Here is a 22154-nt window from a genome sequence, read left to right as displayed (position 1 = left end):
TTTAAGTAAGAACTATGTCCTAGGCTGTGGGGACACAAAAACAAAGAATGAAATAACCTTAGTCACAAAGACTTCCATGTACTTACAACAAGTATATACATGATCACACACAAACACTAAATGTAAAGTGAATAAAATAAATGCAAAGTAGTTAAATATAAGGAAGCTTGGGAGGAAGGGTGCTAGTGGCTGGGGATGGCAGGTGGCAGTGTCAAGAATCAATGATCACAAAACAGTCTGAGGAGTAATGAGTAGAAAAGATGAGAGCAAGTCTAGAAATACTCCACTTTCAAAGCAATGCACCCATCTTTGTTTGTGAGGGGAGAAGAGAAATTGGGGAGTACTCTACATCCTGTCTTACTTAAATGATGTGTTGGCTAGTTTTGCCAAATTGACCTTTTTCTCTTTTATCATTTGTTATAAGGGATGGGAACAGGAGGGAACATGCTGTGATGCAAGTGATGTAAAAACAAGATAGTAAACACACAAAACATGTGCCCTGTAATAGTGGGTCAGCAGTATCCCCTAAGATGAAAGAATATAATTATTTGTTATTAGTACGATCTAGGCAGCATGGAGTGTCTTATTTGGCTAATGGCTACAAACTGTCACAGTACCCTTTTCTGCTAAGTAGAAAGACTAGTTATTTAAGCAATGTGGCTAAATTGCCTGACGACAGAAATATATTTTAGAAATTAGATATAGGGTTAGAACACTACACTATTCTATATTGTCAGGCACACTTTGTCTTTCAGGTGCATGTGTACACAGAGAGATGTATCTATCTGTTTATCTCTCTAATGCAAAGTTTTCTTCTCTTAGAGGCAAGGCAGCTAGGCGGCACAGTGGATAGAGTGCTAGGCCTGGTGTCAGAAAGACCTGAATTTAAATCTGGTCTTAGTAGCTGTGTGACCCAGGATAAGTAATTTAATCAGTCTGCCTTTGTTTCCTCAATTGTAAAACAGGGATAGCAATAATACCTATGTCCCAAGGTTGTTGTGAGGGTCAGCTAAGATGTACCTGGCACATAGGAGATATTTTGGCAAAACCTTCCAAGTACAGATGACTTATGACTGAGGATCATTCAACATAAATAGGGCCCCAAACCTAATATTTTGCAAACATAATGCTGATCCCACAGGAGATCTGAAAATGTTATTCATATAATGTGTTCTTTAAATAGATTTTTATGGGCATCTTTGGTTTTTATATTGTTTCTATTCCCCACCCCGCACCTCCCCCTCCCATCCCTCTCCCCCAAATCTTCACAGAAAACCATATGTAGGATCATAGATCATAGATTTAGACCACTAAGACACCTTAGTGGTTATCTAATCCAACTTTATTTTATAGATAAGGAATCTTAGGCCCATACAGGCGAAATAACCTGGCTAAATAGGTAGCAATGCTGAAATTTGAACCTGGGTCTTCTGACTCTAAATCCAGCCCTTTCTCTCCTCATCTTAAAGACTTGCCTGCGGTTAAGTGATCTGCCCATGGCACACACAGCCAGTATGAACCGTAGGCAGCACTTGACGCTAGACCCTTTCTTAACATGACATTGTCTCTCAGTTCAAAACATAACTATAAACAACTAGCAGGAGTGATTTAAACTAGACAGTGATAAACAGAGCCCACCTAGAAGTGCATGTATATAGGAAAAGTGGACAGAGGGACAATGAGTGCCCAGAGATCTGTTCTTTCTGGTCCATAACACACCAAGAAAAATGTATTTGAAATATCTTGGGCATCAAATGCAAAAACAAGGCCTCAAAAAAGGTCTGAAAAGTGAAACTGAACCAAAATATCTTCCTACTCTGGCACCAAGTATATTACCTGCAATAACATCAGGGAACTTAGTTTATTTATCTAGATAACTAAAATATATCACTGAGGGGGTGGGGGAGGATAAGGAGAGAGCTATGGTGTTTTTGGTATGTGATGTGATCATTTACATCACTCATTCATCATCACCTGTCTAATGCCAGTCCTGTATTTCATGCCCACCCCTTTCAAAGAATTGAAAATTTACAGAATACAATGTCTGAGGGATGGATAAGATGAAATTGAAAATCAATGTGCCAGTATTTCAGAGTGGGAAGAATTTTGTTTTTCTTGAAATAAGACAGAAAAATGAGTGGAGTAACGAACTAAGTGGGATTTCATTTGCATATGATCACGACAATATGTATCTGCACTGAGTTTTTCTAGCATGAGATTCTACCGTTGGAACTTCTGGATTATTATTGTTTGTTAAATTAATAAAACTGAAGGCATAATCATATTATAGAAAGCCACAGTCACCTAAACTCAAAAGTTAGTGCTGCCAAGTATAATGATACATTCTAAACCTCATGTGTGCATGTAGCTGAAGTCATGCTAGGAAAACTAAAAGGAATATTAGTATTAATAATAACAGCTTAGTGCTTTATCACATCTTATTTCATTTTCTTGTCTCAACCACCACGTAAGATATGTAGCACAAGGGTTACCATTTTACAGATGACTGAAGTAAGGTTAAATGACTTAAGTGTCACAATTAGGCCTAAAATTCTTTGGTCTCCAAATCCAGTTCAATTTCCACCAGACCATGCTACTGATCATACAACTAATCCACTATCAGTTGGATATAAGCGTTGCTTATTTATTTTTTTTCCAGATGGTCTGGTGAGTTTCAATCCATTTAGCCACTCTTTCTTACCTGGGCCACATTTTGGAAATAGCTGGCTGGGTCTCAGGTGAAATTTATGGTCAAGGAATGATGGGATACAGAAGCATGGAAAGACTGACATGAAATGATGCAAAGAGGAATAAGCAGATAAAATCAGGAAAGTGCTATCTACTTCGAATTTTTTGATTCTTTTACATAAAATCTTGGTGAACCAAGTATACATTCTATAGCTATAAATAATTCAACCGATTAGAAAATTGTACCAAGATTATATTTATGCAGCTTTATTTTTTTTGGCTCCATATTCTACCATATTGCCAAAGTCCTTGGCACCATCAAGTGATTCTATATCAGAAACTGGTATCCCTTTATCAATAGAAATAACATTAAAGAAGAGGCACTGACATCTACTTTGCTGCTGATTCCTAAAGCCCATGGGACCTTCCTCATTAGAATGTGAGCTCCCTGACAGCAGGGACCTTTTTCTTTTCTATTTGTATCCCCAGAGGGTAGCACAGTGCTTTGCACATAGTTAGTGATTAATAAAAGCTTCATTCATTCATTTATTCATACCAGGAAAGGAAAAACAAACTGTGGCTTTATTAGAAATGCTCGACTGTTCCTAGATATGACCCAGATTACTAGCTCTGACAAATACAGAATATTTTCTAGGTAGATATTTCATTTCTAAAGTGGGGTAAGTTTGGTGGTCACAACTTATTTATTTTGGCTCAAATGGCTTTTTAAAAAAAAATCGAGCATGCCATTAAGTGGGAGAGCATTGAGCACCACTGGACACTTGTATCCTAATCCTGACTCTTTCACAAATTAACTGCAACTCACAATCTCCCTGGATCTCAGTCTCCTCATTTCTATAATTATGAGGGAGTATTAGATGGCTGCTTAAGTTCTTTCCAGCTCTAAAAATATTCTGTGAATCTATGATTCTAATGCTACTTCTCTTTCCCTCACTTCATTAAATTAGGGTTGAGCAACATAGGCTGTGTCTAGACAATTCTGACCAAACCAAAATTTGGTTGGTCTGATTTGCTGTGGTTCTTAATGTGGTTGTGTTACCCACCTGGGACTTGGAAGCACTGATTTATTCATCAGTCCAGTCAAACAGTCCAGCCCTTGCCATGTGTAATGAATGTATTACACTGACTTGGCTATAGGAATCCCAATGTCATAACAACAATAATAATGAACCTCACCTTTAAGCGATGCCTCCTATTTTTCATGTTATCTCATTTAGTCTTCATAAAACCTCTTCTCTGAGAATGGTTGGACTGCTTATTAGTATCCCCATTTTACAGAAGGAGGGCATTGTAGCTGTAGCTAATGAAACCTCCTTTTTCCCAGTCCATTCCACTAGATATGATATGGGAGGGGGGTGCAATGTTAACCTGTTCATATTATTTTGGGTACTGCAGCAAAATGACAACAACAAAAAAACAATAATAGCTTTGCTAACATTAGCAAGCACCTGTTTGGAATACATTTTGAGGCCGGGCATTCTTTGGATGGTTTGCAAGGTGAAACTATCTGCAGCTCCACTTGGGACATTCTCCATGCCACTGGAGAAGTGAGGGTGGGTAGGAAGAGCAATCAACAGGCTACTTGATGGTATTGTTAGGAGAGTCCCAACAGCTCACTTATGTTTTGGGATTGACTAATTATCTAAATGTTTTGGGTCACAAACTTCTTTTGCCATTGTATTCATCATGAGAAGGTTTTATTTTGGCTGGGTCTTGTCTACTCTTATTAATAAGGGCAGCATTTTCACTGTGTTTTAGAAGCTGGGCAAGTTTAATTCTTGAAGCAGCAGGCACGTGAACTGCCTGCTTTAATTAAGAAACAAACAAAAACCACCACCCCCACCAAATTGCATAGATTCCTGCTGGGTGCATGCTCTATAGTTAGACAAAGCTTTAATTTGGTCAGATTAGATAGAACTTTACAGATGCTTCCCAGGAATTCAAAGTAAGTTCTCTGTGTATCTGAGGGGAATCTAATACTATAATACTAGGTCTTAAATTAAAGACAGGGTTGCTTCTAAGATAAAGGTTTCGGGCATATTTTCTGCACATACTAACTCTGTAAGCAGGTAACATTTTGAGTTTCTGCTCGATAGAACGCTGACAGAAATGCTTCCTGAGGCAATGGCTTTGGTTGGTGTTCCCAACAGGAGCAGTGAAATGAAACACAGGCCAGAAGATCAGGCTGGGATCTTGGTTTCTTTGTAAGGATTTTCTGTGTAGGACGGCTCAATCAGTCTGCCACATAACTCTCTGCTTAGATCAGCCACAAGCTCTTACTGTTTGCAGGCAGGGTGAAGGAAACACACCGCTGAGATGCAAACTTCATGTTTCCTTAAACTGCCTCTCCACATAAACTATCCCTGAGAAAGAAGTTTGGGAGGCACGCAGAAAGAGGATGCTTGTCTAGGTACTGCCCTGCCTTCTCCTTGAATTCTTTCTAAAGAGTAACAGGGCAGCCTCCTTTTTAGCAACTTACTACAACTCATCATCTTTAACCACACCCTAACAAAGAACAGAACAAATCAAGATCCCAACTAGGCCAAACCACAAACAGGGAAAAAAAAAATCCACAATAACAATGCTTTAATTTCTTTGCGTGGAAATTGAAACTTTCGTTTCAATAAACAGAACTGCAGAAAAGACCTTGTGTGCCACACAATGTTTACTACTTCTTGAAAAAACAACACAGACCCTATTAAAGGAAGAGAGTTTTACTTTTATGAAATGCCTTATAGTGTTTGGGAGTCCTTTTCTCTGTTGCTGTCCAACAAATGTATTCCATGAAATTAGCATTTTTTGTACAGCTTTCTAAATAAAAATTTTCAATGCCACTGGCTTCACTGTATTAAAAAAAAAGGCAGTCTGCAAATTCTCAGTCACCTTTCCATACCTTGGCTCAAGCTGCCAACAGCAATTCAGCCTTGGAATGAGCTTACAAGGAAAGAATTTCTCCTTCAGAGATGTTTACCCTTTATATGAGACTGACAAAACATGCCGCTTACATAGTCAAGGCACAAAAAGGCAGAAGAAAAGATTCAGGCTGCCAAGTTTTCTTGCCTATTTTTGTGCTTAAATTATAACCTTATTTTTTTTTAGGGTGGGGGGTATCTCTTCCCTTTAGGGAGAGAATCCAGAAAGAGGTAATCCAAGAAATCACTGAATAGGAAGGGGACATTCCAAGAACAGGAAGGCAAAAATGCAGTCATTCAGACCTCAAACTAGAACTTGCTCTTCTTGGAGGCAGAATCCTTATCTGACAATGTTCACCAAATGCACCAGAAATCTTTAACAGCAAGCAGCATACACTTTTACCTTATTTCCAAACCTTCAATGTACTGACAGAAAATTTAGGCAAGTTTTATTTTAAATATTTTTTGTTGTTCTGATTTTCCCCAGAAAAAGGATAACCTATCTAAAATGTCCCACAGGGGTTGAGCCTAGCTAGAAGATTATAGTACATAAAATACAATTTAAAAACAAAAAGCAAACACAGTAAATTCTTACCTATTTGGTCTTCCGGAATCAGTGATTCAATTGGGGGATCCAGTTCTGAGCTCTGAGACAAATAGTTCTTTACTTGAGTCATGAATTGTCGGATGGTCTGTAGCATGTCTGTACTGGAAACGTGGCATTCCTTGTTTTCTTGCAGAAAACTTACATAGTCCTGTACAAGGCACCCAAAATAAGTACGCTTGTCCCGGGACAGTTCAGCAATTTTCTTGATCATCCGCTTCTCAGGGGTCATGAAGGAGCTGAAAACCCCACTCACTTTTCGTAGTTGAGATTTGACAATTTTGGGGAGGACAAACGAACTACTCCTTTTCTTTTTGGATTTGATGGGGGGTGCCATGCTCTCTTGGTCACTCTCTCCTTCATAGTCTTCCAGGCTGCTGTTGGTATCCCCTTCGTAGCCGAACAGTGGCATGCTCCGGTCAAACTCCAGTGAGTCGGATGAGGAAGTAGATATGCTCATGTCGCTTAGTCTCTGCCTGCCTCCATTCCACTGGAGTTGTGAGTCAGAGCTTGTAGGCAGAGTCTTTTTGCAGCCTGCTAGATTCTGCTCAGGCGGGGCATCACCTGGGCTGCCAGTAGTTCCCGACGTAGGCTCTTGGCTAAGACGAGGTCGAATTACTGTCAAGGTCTTTGCATTATTACCTTCTCCTTCCAAAGAAGAAGCCTGTTTCTTCAGACGAGGTGGAGGGATAGGGGTCGGTTTCTTTCCCAGAAAATCTACATTTCCATGTTTGTTATGGTTGACTGTTTCTGGCATGCTCGCCTGAGTTTCAGTCCTGGACAGCTGAGGGCTTGTGGGGAGACTATTAATAGATGGTGGTGGGGGTCTGGGTGGGGGAGAGCGAGGACTCTCAGTGCCATTCACTTCTGGAGTTCTTGTACTCTGCCTTTTCAGGCTTCCACTGAGGTCCTGGCTGTGCACTTTTAAGAAAAGAGGATTAATAAAACACAGGGCCCCGTTGGTCTGGCTGCACTCCAACTCTGAAGGCCTTCTGGTTCGTATAGAATGCACTCCATTTATAAGGCAAAGCTGACGCGAAGCTCGACAAACTCCGTCTGAGGGGAGAGGCCTATGAGGAGGTGGAGGATTTAGGGGTTTGTTGTCAGCCGGAGAGTTCCAAAAATCTGAAAGTCATTATTGGTTAACACAAGAATGTAAATATGGTGGTTCTTTTGCAAATTTAGAAAAAAAAAGGCACAGTGCAGCATAGCAAGCATCTCTTTGAGGCATAGGGCTTTTTCATTTGGGAACTGGCTTTTTTTACTAAATTTCTTACTGGAACTTGGAGAAGGATGCCAAACCCAGCTGCAGGCTCACATTGGGGCTGCAGAGTAGAGCTTTGCACCTATAAAGATTTAAATGTCCTGGGCCAACACAAATCATCAATGTGACTTTTACTGAGATAGGCAAACTTGAAAAACATAGAAGAATGATGCTATTACAAGTTCAGGCTTGAAATGAATCGTAAACTAAGCCCACAGCTTGACTATAAAATAGAAGAACTTGCAAAGAAACAGCATCCTTCCCAAATAGCTTTTTCTGCTGTGCCCCCAGGCAGATGTAGCTCTAAGCCAAATGATCATGTCCTCACAGTTCTTCTTTAAGTAGACAGGACAGGCAGCTGTGTGTGAGTGATTGTTACACAATTAGTTTGAGATTTGACATGCTCAGCACTAAAACTCCAAAGAGGAAAAAAAAAGTGTATGTGTATGTATATATGTATGTTCATAAGCTTAATCAGGGGCAAAAACTCCTAACCAATGGAAAAAATTGAAAATTTAAATGTAGATTCAACCATCTATTTTTGTGGTCTGGTAAACGTCCTTTCCAGATTCTGTAGCCTTCCTGCCATTGCCATAAGCATTCAACACTCTTCGGTTGCCCAAGAGGCAAGGGGATGGCTATTTATAGAATTTATACAGTCTATTGCCATTTACAATCAGTTCTCTACTACGTGTGTTAAGGGAGAGGAGTGACATAGATAATAAGCATTCAATTTGGGTTTTTTAGATTTTCATTTTTCCTCTGCTATACCAAATCTTTCTATGTTTTACCAGGTTGTCATTAAAATGGGCTTATATGTCTAGAGCACAGACTAGCTGGTAACAGATACTCTATGTTGGCTGGTGGCGAGAAGCCAGCAAAGGACCAGAAGATGAAAAGATTCTGTAGTTGATGGGTTTGGGCTGGATGATTTTCACATTCCTCTTAACTCGTAAGATTCTATGATCCCTGAAAATGTGTTGTATATAATATATCAAGAGTTACATGTATGTCCATCTTTACTAATGTTGCGTATCAGATTACCAGCCACACTTCTAAAGAAGTCTCTCTCTTTGGACAGCGTCAAGTACAGTTGAGTGTCTACTTCATGATAAGTTCTGTAGCAGGCACCATGGGGAAGTACAGATATATACAGAAAAGGAAAATCTAGTCTCTATCCTCCAGAAGGAGTTTTCAATTTAGATAGGACTCACTCAAGGTAGGTCTAGGTAGCATGAAGGAATGAGGGTTGACTTTGGGGTGAGGGGGAGGGCAAGGCACAGGAAGAGGAAGGGAAAGGATGAATGGTACCCTGCTGGCAAAACATGATGACTTTTTTGCCTAATGGGCAAGAACTGGATCACCATGGTACCAAGCTGTACTATAGCAGAGGAAGTAGGACAGATGTTACTATATAAACACATACTGGCATTTGCCTCATAGTGCAGACAAATGCTTTCAAAGCTTGTGCTTCACTAGAAATAGAAGAACTTGGATTAACGAATTGAGTGAAAATGGAGCCATTCCCTTTGGGGTCAAACCTTGCCCTTTTCCTTAGAAGGCACTATTGAAAAGGAAGGAAACATGGAATGTACAGAAAACTGCATTAGAGAGAGGCCAAGGTCAGCTTAGAGAGTTGGAATCTGCACACATCTCCACACAGGCTGGTAATTTTTGCTGCCTGATCCTTGCCAAAGTTTGCCAGAGTAGCTAATGGAGCAGCCAGACTACATTTGGCCCTCCACTTTCATTTCTTGCTTTTAAGGTGGGAGGTAATAATGGCCACAAGGCAGGTAGCAGGAGGAAGGACGAGGGAGAGGCTAGGAGGTTCAGATGTATGTGTATGTACCTGTATATCTATCTAGTCACACACATATACACATACACATATAGACGTACACGTGTATGTACGTCATTGTTTCTCCTACTGTAAGGATTGTTTTATTCATTGTATTTTTCTCCCCAATGCCTAGAATAAAGTAGTTGCTTGATAAGCCATGCAACCTAAAGCAGCCCACAGATGTTGATTTTTATCCATCATTTTATGTGACAATAAATATGTCCCAAAATCTGAGGAATGAAGCATACTTACTCAATCCCAACTGAGCTAGGTCTTCCAGTTCAGCCTCTGTCTTTGCTGTTGAAATGGCATGAGGCAGCTTCAGGGTGAATGGTAGGACATCCCTTTATTTTTAAAAAATGAAAAAAATTTGTAATTCTATTTGTCATCTTTTTCTTAAATTTCCAATGAGGCAAAAGCCCACGGTTCTCTGTGGTTTCCTTTTTCTTCTAGTCTCATTATAGCTAACTATGAATGGCAGTGGATCTTAGCACTTGCTGTCACTTACTGTCCCTGTTGCCACATTCAGAGTGGGAGAATCATCTATCGTTTCATTATCCTCTGGAGGGTTATTCCCACTACCAAAAGCTCTGGAGGAAAACGGTGGCTTTTCTGACAGTTCAAAAGTTAGTCAACTGACCAGAACTCTGAATATTTATGTATAAATTATGTATGTGAAAAACTCGTGCTCTTTTCCTGGGTGGAATTTTGGCACTGGGGGCTGGGGCATTCAGCTCTCTGGGCAGAACACCCTTCACCCTCCCCTTGCCCTGTCTAGTACAGCAGACACTGACTTGAACCTAGCTCGGTGCTGCTAAATATTTATTGATCTGAAACAAAACAGAACAATAACAAAAATGCCAGTCACTTCCTGCGAGCACATATCACCTTCAACATGATACGAAAACACAGAAGGAAAAAAAATAGTATTGGAGACAGGGTTATACATGCCTCAACACAGAATCAGAATTATTTTAGAGCATGTGGCATCTCATCCAATGCCCTCATTTTACAGATGAAGAAAACTGGGACCCCATGAGGTTAAGTGATTTGTCCAAGATCACACAGCTAATTATAGTCAGAACTCCAGCCTGGGTCTTCTGACTCTTAGGCTTTATTTATTTATACCAAACTGCCTCTCCAAACAATGATTGTTGCAGAATACCGATCTTTAGTGTTAGTATATAACATGCATTATGGACTTACAGTCATAACAATTTGCAAGAAGAAATGGTCCTGACATGGTAGTGGACTTGTAAGCTTATAAGTCACCCTTTCCAACCCTACGAGATGATGCCTTGAAGCCAAATCAGAAACAAGTGAGTGTTCCCTTATATAAAGATACTTCCTGGTCACCCCAGATGGCAGGGCCTCCTATTCCCCTCCCCACCACTGCCCCCAAAGACACACCCACCCACCTACCACCACCACAACCACCGCTCATATTTATTTTGTAAATGCTTGGTTTGTATGTACTTTACGTACAGGTTTCTTAGGATAAAATGTAAGAGCCAGGAGTCGTTTTATTTTTGTCTTTTTATACCTAGTAGGTGCTCAATAAATTAAGTGTTGACTGATTAACTGATAGAGGCAAATGGGTTAGGATCATCAGTCTTTTTTTCAAGTAGTCCTGTTGCTCTTCTACTGGGAAAGCCAGCTGGTACAACAGATAAAGTGCAGGGCTTGGGGGTTAGGAAGGCCAGAGTTTGAATCCTAGCTATGTGATCCTAGACAAGCCAATTACCCTCTCTATGCCTTAGTTTCCTTATCTGTAAAAACAGCAATAATATCAGCATCTATCTTTTGGTTGTTAAAATGATAAAATGAGATGACAACGTGAAGAGCCTTGCAAACTCAGGTTCTAAGTGTGAATAAAAATGTCAGCTTTTCTTACTTATTATGACCAACTACACATATCCGTGAGATTGCGCAGGCTAGATGAGAAGGCTGGGACGCATTCCCATAATGCTCTAACTGTGCAAACACGTCCTTACAAAGGCTAATTGAAATCGCCAACATTATCTGAAAACAGAGTTCACAAAACCTGAATCTTCTCCGGTGAATCCATTTCATGGCTTTAAGGTAGGACGAGTTTCCCTTTACAAAATATTGTAAGCACACAGCTTCTTATTCATAGTCAAGGCAGCTAGAGTTTTAGGGAGTGCCTAATTAAGCAATCACAAAGCCTGGGGCATTTGGCACTCTGGCCCTTGGTGCTTTTAACAATGAAAAACAAATCAGTAAAATGACAGGTAAAAGGATAAGTATAATCAAATTTAATATTTCCATATAAGGACCATATGACTGAGCCAGAAGTGACCTTAGAGATCATCTGGTCCAATCCTCTAATTTAATGGACACCCACAGAAGGGACATGAGTTATCCAAGTTGATAAAGGTCAAAAGTCACCAGAGCCTCTAATTAAACAAAACAAAAAACCGCACTGGGTTCTAGTCTTAGGTCTGCTGCTAACTGCATCTGAGTGATCTTGATCAAGGATCTTTCAGCATAATTTTGCATTTCCAGCCTCACAAGGCTGTTGTACAAATGTAAAATGGTCTTATAAGCCGGGGAAACTTCTTTAGTAGGATCTAGTGCTTAGGTGACCTTCTATCTAAGCCCTTCTGTACTCTTTCATTTCCTTTAAACCAGGGGCTGTGAACTCGTTTGAAAAAAAAATGGATAATTGGTTTCCTTTTTAATCCTACATCTTATTTTTATGCATTTAAAAACATTATTCTGAAAAGGGGCCCATAGGCTTCACTAGACCATCAAAGTAATAAGTGAGAAGCTTGTAAACCCCATAGTATCCGTGTTTTTAACAGGCTTGAAGTCCAAATCAATCTTATAAGATGTTACCAGCAAGACACTAAGCTGGAAGGAGAAACCATCCCTGGCCTCAAGGGGATTACATTCTACTGTACAACAGTAACTTACATTGATAGGGCATTTCAAAGTTTGTAAAGGGCTTTACAATCATCTCAATGAAGCATCACAACAGCCTCGTGAAGTAGGTTCTACAAATACCCATTTTACAGGTGAGGAATCTGAGGCTCAGAGAGGTTAGGCGTTTTGCCTATGGTCAGCTAGTAAGTGTTAGAGAGAGGATTTGAACAGGGATCTTTTTTAAAAATTAATTAATTTATTTTTAGCTTTCAACATGCACTTCCGTAAGTTTTAAATTTTCTCTGCCTCCCTCCCTTCCCCCTCCCCAAGATGGCATGCAATCTGACATAGGCTCTACATATGCGTTCTTATTTAACATATTTCACATTAGGCATGTTGTATAGAAGAATTAGAATTAGAATGAATGAAAAAGAAAAAAACAAAACAAAAAAAGAGAGCAAATAGTATGCTTTGATCTGCATTCAGACTCCATATTTCTTTTCCTGGATGTGGATGGCATTTTCCACCGTTAAGTCTTTTGGAGTTGTTTTAGGTCCTTGCACTACTGAGAAGAGCCAAGTCTATCAAAGTTAGTCATCACACAATGTGGCTGTTACTGTGTACAGTGTTCTGTTGTTTCTGCTCATTTCACTCAGCATCAGTTCATCTAAGTCTTTCCAGATCTTTCTGAAGTCCACCTGCTCATCATTTCTTATAACACAACAGTGAACAGGAATCTTTTTGATGCTAAGTCCAATAATACTACCTAATATACTAAGCTACCACTTTTTAAAAAATGTCCCTTTAAATCCTCTGCATGTCTAAGTTCGCCATGTGTAAAGTCCTGAAGAAACAGATAGTATCTTTGATGTGTCATTATAAAATGAAAACCATATTATTGTTCTCTGGTTGTATAATAACCCTTTGTGGCAGGAACAATATCTTCCATGTAGTCTAGGTTTTTCCTTAAAGATATTGCAACTGAGACTTAATTGGTTCAGGGGCTAAGACTTAGGCTGGTGGCCTAAGAACAGAGATGGTGGGGAGGAGGCAGCTGTTGCGACCCCTCAGTCTTAACCTGCACTCCAGTATGGCCAACAGAAGGGCAGCAGTGAAAGCTGTGCTTAGTTGGATCAATACTGTCTCCTTTTTCAGAGTCTCCTTTCCATAATATGGCTACGTAAACTTTTTATTAACTAGTAAAGGATCTGGGATTTAAAAAAAATCACAATAATGTTCCTTGCAAGATTCTTTACTATAGTTACTTAAAATGTCACATGATATAGTTCTAGTGTCTCTCAATAATTTATACTTTAACAGGAAACTATACCTACTTTTCTTAGGCCAAAATTTCATTCCATTTCCAAACTTGAAGCACAAGACAAGCCTGAAATAGGCATGGCCTACATACATAATACATACATACATACATGTATATATGTACATAGATACACACTCACAAAAAAACCCTACCAATATACATAATTTGAGTGTCCATACCAGTCAGCCCTCAGCTCTGACCCATAAAACAAGATGGGGCACAGTAGATGAGTCAAGAAGACCTGAGTACAAAGCCACCCTCAGACACTTGCTGTGTGACCATGACCAAGTGACTTAACACCTCTGTTTACCTCAGTTTGCTCAGCGGTAAAATGGAGATGTTTTGTTTATTTGTAGTGGCACCTACCTCACAAGGCTGTTACAAAGATCAAATGTAAAGGGCTTAGCACAGTGCCTGGCACATAGTAGGTACTATATAAATGCTTATTTCCTTCCTCACTCTCACTCCCTACCCTCATTTAAACATAACTGATATGAATTAAGTTTTTTTAAGGGCAAGGCTTTTAAAAATCCTGCTCATCTTTTAGGAGGGCATCGATGTTTGTTTACCGGTTATTTAATACCTTCCATCATGTAACTTACTATGTAGTTCAGTGGCCTAAAACTTAACATAATTCTAAGAGCAATTTATTTCCTTCTCTCTGGAATAATCTGGTCCATCAGTGTGTGACAGAACGCTGGACCCGAAGTCAGGAAAATCTGAGCTCCAGTCTTCCCTCAGACACTTACTGAATGACCCTAGACTAGTCACTGGACTTCTTTCTCCTCGTCTCAATTTCTTCATCTGTGAAAGGGGGGTAGTAACAGAACCTACCTCACAGGGTGGTTGTGAGAATCAAATGGAATTACATGTAAACATTTTGTAAACCTTAAGGCACTATACAAATATGAGTCATCATTTATAACTATAAGAAATTATTACAATTGAGAAATAAACTTCTCTTCACCCCGACTCCAATTAATCACTATTCTAGTGTGAGGCAACCTGCCCATAACTGAAATTCTATTCTATGCTCTCAACATCTGCATGCATCCTTCATGCTGGTCCTTATTATCTATCAAACAACATAAAATAAAGTCAAGATGAGTTCTGCATCACAAAGAGGAGTGCTATAAAATACTGTGGAAGAATTCACTGGGGAAAATATTTTGTTTTTTACAATCACTGATGTGATATTGGAAACTGGGGAGGCTGGTTTGTTTAATAAAAAAAAGACCCCTCCCCTTCCCACTTTGCCACCAAAAACATGCTCCCAATCTCTGGGCCTTAATTTTCTCACAACATGAAGCAGTTGAGCTAGATGTCTTTAAGGTACCTTCCAATTCTAAATACCTTGATTTATCAACTCAAGCTCTTAACCAGTTGGTATTTCAAGTTAGATAACGGGTGATGTTAAGTAATTCTAAAAGCTTTCTGGTTATGAGAAAAAAGAAGTGAATGAGCATCAAAATCCCCCTAAAGTACAGCCACATTTGAAGAATGATTTTCACCTTTTAATACAAGTATTCAAAAAAGGACCAGGGACTTTTAAACATACATCTTGATATCATTCATTCCAATCTCCTTTGGTTTTCCTGCCTTTTGGTTCTTGTGGGTAAAATTAAAGAAGGCTCAGAGTGATGGAAAGTCCCTTATGAAGCCACCATATTAGGAATTTACACTTTAGGAAGCCAAGGGAGAACAACTGAGTTTCTAGTTGGAACTGGTCAGACTTTCTTATTAGTCAGATTTATATTTATAATGACTTCTACTGGCATTTACATGTTTGAACAGCTGTTACCCTAACCTGTTTAATAACTAGGCAATCCTCAAATAGTGCGTCTCACATGCACGGTGGTCTGACTGATGCTACTCATGACCCTGAGGGGTAAGGAGAGTCTTACCTGCTAATGCAGTAGAAAGCAATGAGCCTGAATAAATCTGCAAAACTGATCCCAGAGCCTTCCAAGGAAAAAGCTAAAAAGAGAGATGAAAGAAACCAGGTCATTCCCCCAAAGTGCACCTTGAAAATGGGAAAGGCTCACATACAAAAGCCCTCTAAACATTGTACCCCGTAAGAAAGACTGCTTTTGCCATCTTCAACAAACTACTGTTTAGTTTAATCAAAACCAACTGTGCAGACTATGTGTGTCAGCCAGAAACAGACTAGAGAATATCTGGCCACATGAAGTTCCGGCCTTCCATTCCAAGCACATGTTCTAATGCTTGGTAAATAGATCAAAACAGATTCAATTGCACAACTTTTTACTAACAAAACAAGGCTGAGGTAGGGATGGAAAGATATGGTAGAGGGAAAAGCTGACCAACATCAGAAGAACATGACAGAGAATATATTGGGTCCCTCTACTCTTTCTGAGTAGACTGGGACCCATGGCTCCTTGGCAACACTTCTCAAAGCCCATTTCAGAAGGGCCAAAAATGCCCCAAGTTTTGTTACAGGCCCATTTTAAAGCTCTTGGGACATCAAAAAAGCTTTGAAGAAGCAGTTATCTGATGAACTCAGTGAGAATGACTCAGACACCCACATATTTAATATGCCCTCAAAACAGAGACACTTCCAAGTTACTGGAAAAAGTCTGAAATTTAATTGAATCCAAGGTGGATCACAAGATCATAGTCTGATCAAAGATTTACTTAGAGCTGGAAGCAACCTCAGAAATAGTTTAGCACCTTCCTTTTACAGATGAGTTGAAAAAGGCAGTGAGGGGGTTTAAGTCCTAGGAAATCATATTACCCAGATTATATATTGCAAAATAATTCTCTATGACAACATTTCCTTTTCACAGAAAACATCTTTCATTTAAGCAATAGCAGAGAACTATATGGAGATTGACTCGGATTGGACAAAACTATTTGGGCACAGGGTTGGGAGGAAGCAGAAATAGCACAACTACTAGGGACAAATGCTTCCCTTGTGCAGATCCATCGTATCCCTCTGAAAATTATCCTAGATTCTTATAGAGAAGCCTGGGAGTTAGTGACTACAAAACCACCCCTCCCCCAACAATATTCCAAATAACCAAAAGCAATTTATATCATATCCCTTTATAAAGAATTACAAGAGCCTCTCCAAATTCTTTTGTTGCATTAAGTGTTTAGAAATACCAAATATTGCTTAAAATAGGTTGACTGTCAACTTGACTTGGAAATATGTTTTGTAATGAAAATATTTTTGTTGTCATGGTGTTTGGGAGCCAGCTCAAATCTTTCTCACTCTCTTAACACCCAACATTCCTCAAAGGGCCATCTGGGAGACCAAGTTTCAAAGAAGCCAGTCTAGGAGGGCTAAAGTTGAGAGGTGACTTTTGTCTCTCCCCAAACAGAATACCGAAATAAAGTGCTCATTTCTTGAGGATCTGTCCACAGGGAGTCTGGGACAGCCTGTTAGAGAAGAAGCAGTATCTTATTATTGGCAGAGTTGTGGCCATATGGCCACTGAGACTGCAGCCAGTGCCCCCAGTGACCATGAACTAGTACAACTGAGTGATGTTTTCATCTCTAAAGATGAAGTAAAGAAAGAAGGGAAAGTTTGTAAGTTGTGTCTTTTGCTCTCCTTCCTTTTACTCCAAGTTATTCACCTGCTGTTGCCCAGAGAAGACCAACTTCTGATCAACTAATCCATAAAGGTATTAATGACTTAACATGTTTGTTACTCTTGTAGGCCTATTTACATTTTAATAGAAGAACACAGAAAGCACAAAGCACACTTTTGCCAAAGGGATGAATCTCCAATGATGGGGGTTGGGGGCACTTTAGGACTTCCATGTGAATCGAAGGAATAAATAATTTGTGGCACGAGATCTTCTAAAGTAAGGATTCATTAACCTTATTTGGTGTCACAGACCTCATATGCACTCTAAATGCAAGCCTATGGACCCCCTTCTCAGAATAACATTTTAAATGTATAAAAGAAAATAGGGTTACAAAGGTAACTAATTATAGCCAAAGTTAAATATATTTTAAAAAATGTTCACAGACCCTGGGTTAAGAAACTCTATAGACAGATTTCAAATCCCCAAACATAAAGTAGACCCTGGTTATTCTAGATCTATGTTGCTTGTGGAATAGGATAGAATAAGAGCGCTGGCCATTTCCAGGGAAAATTCTCTAGTCAACCTGATCAAACCCCTGGGGAAGTGTCATAGAGTATACTGCTCTTCTACTTTGTGCCATATAACCTAGTTGGGAAAAATGAGGTATCATGGGACCTCTTGCCAGCAGCATGGAATCTTAAAGAGCAAGAATTTGTATCTTCTATAAAACTCTAAATTAATTTACAGTAGGAATTAAAAAAGAATTTTTTTTGGCTAAATTCTTTTGGATATCGGGAAGGATATCACAGTTGGTAAGAATTACCATTTCTTGATTGGCTTATCTGGTGAACTTCAAACACTGATTCATATCTTCTTTCATTTTATATTGGGCCCAATATCATCACATTTGTTTAGCTAATACATCTATTTTCTCCATTATAAATAATAAATGAATCAGTGCTATTTCATTTAAGTTTATGCTCCTAATAATACTTTGCATGTATCTTTACATGTCAATATTTAACATAGGCGTGGTCTTATAAGATACTTGACATTTACAAATCACAACATTTCACAGCCAAAGTTGAAGGTCATTTGGTCAGAAAAAAGCTATAAACACAGAAGCTGAGTGTTCTAATCTCTACCATTAACTTTAGAAAAGTAACCTGATTCCCCGCCCAGAAAACTGACAAAGTTGGGAAAAATAAATGTTGAAATGTTGTGAAAAGGCACATGAAAATAATTGGTGGAATATCAAATTGGTACAACTGTCCTGGAAAGCAATTTGGAATTAAATAGTTACAAAAATGCCAATAACCTTTTACACAGAGGCACCCCTGCTAGGGAAACACCCCAAAGTGATCAATGAGAAAAAGAAAAATTATAATGACCAATCTTGGTTCCAAAGAAGATAAATGAGAAGGAACCTTTCCTTACTCCTTTGCAGAGGTGGGAGTCTACAGGGGTGTTATATTGTATGTAACATAAGACTTCTTAAGATGGTTGGTTTGGCTGGAAAATTTTCTTCTCTTCCTCTTTTTCAAAAACTTTTTGTATGAAGGAATGGTTCTGTAGGGTGAGTGGGAGCAGTACAAGGTGTAATGTGATGTAAAAACAAAAGATATCAAAGCAAAAATCTGTTTTAAAAAGAAAAAAAAACTTCTGTTTCTGAGGTAAGGTCAAACAATGGGATAGTGTTAAACTTTAGAATCTGAGTTTCTGAAGCTCTAGTGGAAAGATGAGATTACACCCATAGGACAAGTTTAGCCCTAAAAGGAAGGCTGTGGGACTAGAACCTGGTTGCTAACTTTACATATGATTTCAGCTCAGATGAATCTTCTCTGGTCTGCTCTATCTTGCCTTCCCTTTCTGGTGTCTGGCAGATCAACGGAACTATCTGTCCCCTCTTTATTTAAATCTGTGGCTTTTGTGAAGATGATCTATAATGAGGCTTCACATACCTAATAAGCAATAAGTACAAACCAAACAGAATCTCAGCTTTGTCTGGTTTAAATAGCTTGAAAAGAAGTTCAGGAAAAAGAGATAATTTCCCACACAGACCTTCAAGGATTGAATTCTACCTTTGATAAGCACCACTTAAAAGAGTAGAGGCTTATTGGGAGGCAGACTTCAGTCCCAGAACATCTGTGCAACTCCCTTTCACCTTAGATCACAAAGAAGTTAAATATTATGATAGTCATGCAGTGAACCAGCGTTAGATCTGAGAATATTTGATCACCCTGCGGTCCTATACTCCAGCCACAATTCATAGCCTCTCCTAAAAATGTTAGGGAAGCCCCCAAAATGGTGACAGAATTCACACAACTGATGACTAAAACACACACCAGCTACTTACTATATGTGCTTTCCTTTATTGTAAATTCCTTGAGATATGACCCAAATTCACTGGGCAGACGAAGCGAGAGGACTTTCTTTTGCATTTTAGAAGATTTTCGAACCAGGAAGATCTAGTTGTGAGGGGGAAAAAAGTTTTGTCAATTAAAAACACTCCAAAGGTCATACTGTACGTGACTTGCTTCATTGCAATTTTTATGTGAGAGGCTTAAAATGCTCCTTAGCAATGTATACAGCTCATAGATGAGCGTTTGAGGTCGGCTACTCTAAACTCATTATTTTATAGTTGAATAGACTCAGGACCAGAGGTTAAGTGACTTACCCAAGGCTGAACAGGAAGCAAGTTGCAGAGGAAACATTTACTCCACTTATTATTATTTATTCCACTATAATTTTTTAATGGTGAGGGGCTCATGTCTAGTTTCTGATATATAAGCTTTGTGACTGAGAAAAAGTAATTGAACCTCTCAGTGGTTCAGGCAACCTCCCTGAGATTATAAGTTACAGAAGTTTCCAACTAGGAGTTCCCCATACCATGAATTCACAGGTTTGAATCAAAATAAAATAAAGTTACGCTGACATCTCTCTTGAAAAACACCTAAATTCTATCCAATGTCTAAATCTTCTTTTTAGCTATATATATATATTATATATATGTTTTGAAAAATACAACTTTAAATTCTGATCCTTAGACAATCATTACCTCACAATCCCAAACTCCTTTTGTCCTGTCTTTTCTCCCTATTACACATGTTCTGACCCTTTAACTGTCTCTCATATTTTCTCTGCATGTAGCTACTTTACACTCCACTTCTCCGACATCCTGTAGACTTTCATTTTATACACTTTCCCTAATTTGAGTTAGTAAGTCCTTTGTTACTCTTTAAAAAACGGATGGCTGGTTGTCAGGAGTGAAATGGTGTTGCTGAGCGGTAGCAAGGTGTTAATGGGAATGGGAAGTACACTTGCACTGGCATCAGATCACAGTTCTAGTCTGTTTCTGCCACTTATTAGCTATGTGATGTTGGACACATGAAATGCTCTTAGCCTCCAATAGCCTTAGATTTTCCCTTAGTAAAATGAGGATAATATATGGAGGACCTATCTCTCAGGGTCACTGTAAGGCCTACCTCTAGGAAGGATGGATGGGGTGCAGAGCAGACGTGAAAAATTGCTGGAAGGCAGCTATGAAGCTGTAAGAGAGGAAATTAATTCTCTCTTCTCTCACATGTGGCAGGAAAGAGGAATCTACTGGACAGAAGTTTTAAGTTAATTTGATTTCAATTCAATAAACATTACTAAGCACGTACTGCATCCAAGATCTTGCGCTACTGGAGAGGAAGCATATGAATTGGGCACCATTTAGTAAATGACTTTCAGGGATTGATTATAATTAGCATTTATGTACCTCTTTAGGATCTGCAAAGCCCTTTACAATGTTATTTGATTTGATCCTGACAGCAACCCTGAGAGGCAGACACCATTATGTTCCCCATTTTCCATACGGTGAAACAGGCAGGCAGAGGTAAGGTGATTTGCCCAGAGTCACACAGCTAGTAAGCATCTGAATTCAGGTCTTCCTGACAGTGGGTCCTGAGCTCTGTCTGCTCTGCCACCCAGAGGTTGTTAGAATTCAGGGGTGGGGAACTTGCATAAATTACTAGATGGTAGTTAAATACCAGGGTTTCACAAAAGCTCACTGAACATCCCAGAAGCAGTTCCACCTGTGACCAGGCATCAGTGCACTGTCCCTAAGGCGTTTAAGGGTGTTTACTGCTAACTCTTTCCTATGAAAATTCCAAACCAGGCTAGGTCACATCTGCCATGCACTGGACTTGGTCAAAAGGCATATACTTTAAAAAGCAGAAAAAACTTCCCCACCTATTTTCCTTTACTTTACTATCAGAATACCGTGCTCATTTCTCCCCACTGCCCCCACCCCCACTCAATTTCACCTAGCTTTGGTGTCTCTTAGACACACCTGTAGAATAAGGCACAATTGTGAAACTGCAAGACATCTTACCTCCTTGCTATCCCATTCCTGCCAAGCTGGCCCGGCAGCTCTTCTCTCTAAGGACAAGTCACACCTGAGCCACAGCTTCTTCCCCATCAGTTATGGATATACATACTTGTCCATTAAGAGCCCGCCCCTCCCAAATGTTCTATGTCCCCACCAGCCAGGGCTGCAAGCAGGCTAGGCTTATGTTATGATGAGGTAACATGGAGAGTACTTTGTAAATCTGTATAAAAGTGCGACCTACTATGTAGGCAGCTATGTGATATAGGAGATAGTGTTGGAGTTGGAATCAGGAAGGTTAAAAGCTGTCCAAAACTTACTTGCTGTATAAGCCTGGTCTTACCCTCTCTCTCAGTCTCTGTTTTCTCATCTGTAAAATGGGGGTATGTAAAAGAACCTACCTCACATGGTTGTTGTGAGGATCAAATGTGATAAAGTGTGTAGAGTGTAAACGTTAAAATACCATATAAATGGAAGTTATTCTTTTTGTGTGTGGTAATGAAAGCAGTTTTCAGGCTTCAGTTCCACGGGCATTTTCTGTGCCCTGCACTATTCTGGGCACTTTGGCAGGGAAAAGGAGAATTAGTTTTCTCAAAGTTTTAGGGAAAGGCTTTCTATACATTCTTCCCCATCCTACTATAAAGTCTTTCATGATCTTCAACTTCCCAAGCTGTTAATTTTCTTTGGCTCTT

At 39.4% G+C, this 22154-nt stretch overlaps 1 protein-coding gene across 3 annotated transcripts in view; it reads right to left on the bottom strand.

The window, feature by feature from the left end:
* Positions 1 to 22154, bottom strand: part of RIN2 (Ras and Rab interactor 2) — a 236935-nt gene that overhangs the window by 18554 nt on the left and 196227 nt on the right. For all 3 annotated transcript variants that reach the window (XM_036751603.1, XM_036751604.1, XM_036751605.1), the window contains 4 exons: positions 19447 to 19558; positions 15441 to 15513; positions 9582 to 9673; positions 6217 to 7350 (listed from right to left, as the gene is read on the bottom strand). In XM_036751603.1, coding sequence (XP_036607498.1) covers positions 6217 to 7350; positions 9582 to 9673; positions 15441 to 15513; positions 19447 to 19558 — 1411 coding nt within the window. The remainder of the gene's footprint in view (positions 1 to 6216; positions 7351 to 9581; positions 9674 to 15440; positions 15514 to 19446; positions 19559 to 22154) is intronic.

The sequence above is a fragment of the Trichosurus vulpecula genome, chromosome 3 (genome assembly GCF_011100635.1).
Source record: "Trichosurus vulpecula isolate mTriVul1 chromosome 3, mTriVul1.pri, whole genome shotgun sequence".
Lineage (NCBI taxonomy): Eukaryota > Metazoa > Chordata > Mammalia > Diprotodontia > Phalangeridae > Trichosurus > Trichosurus vulpecula.
Note: the sequence above shows the minus strand (reverse complement) of the source record. Positions and strands in the feature narration are given on the sequence as shown.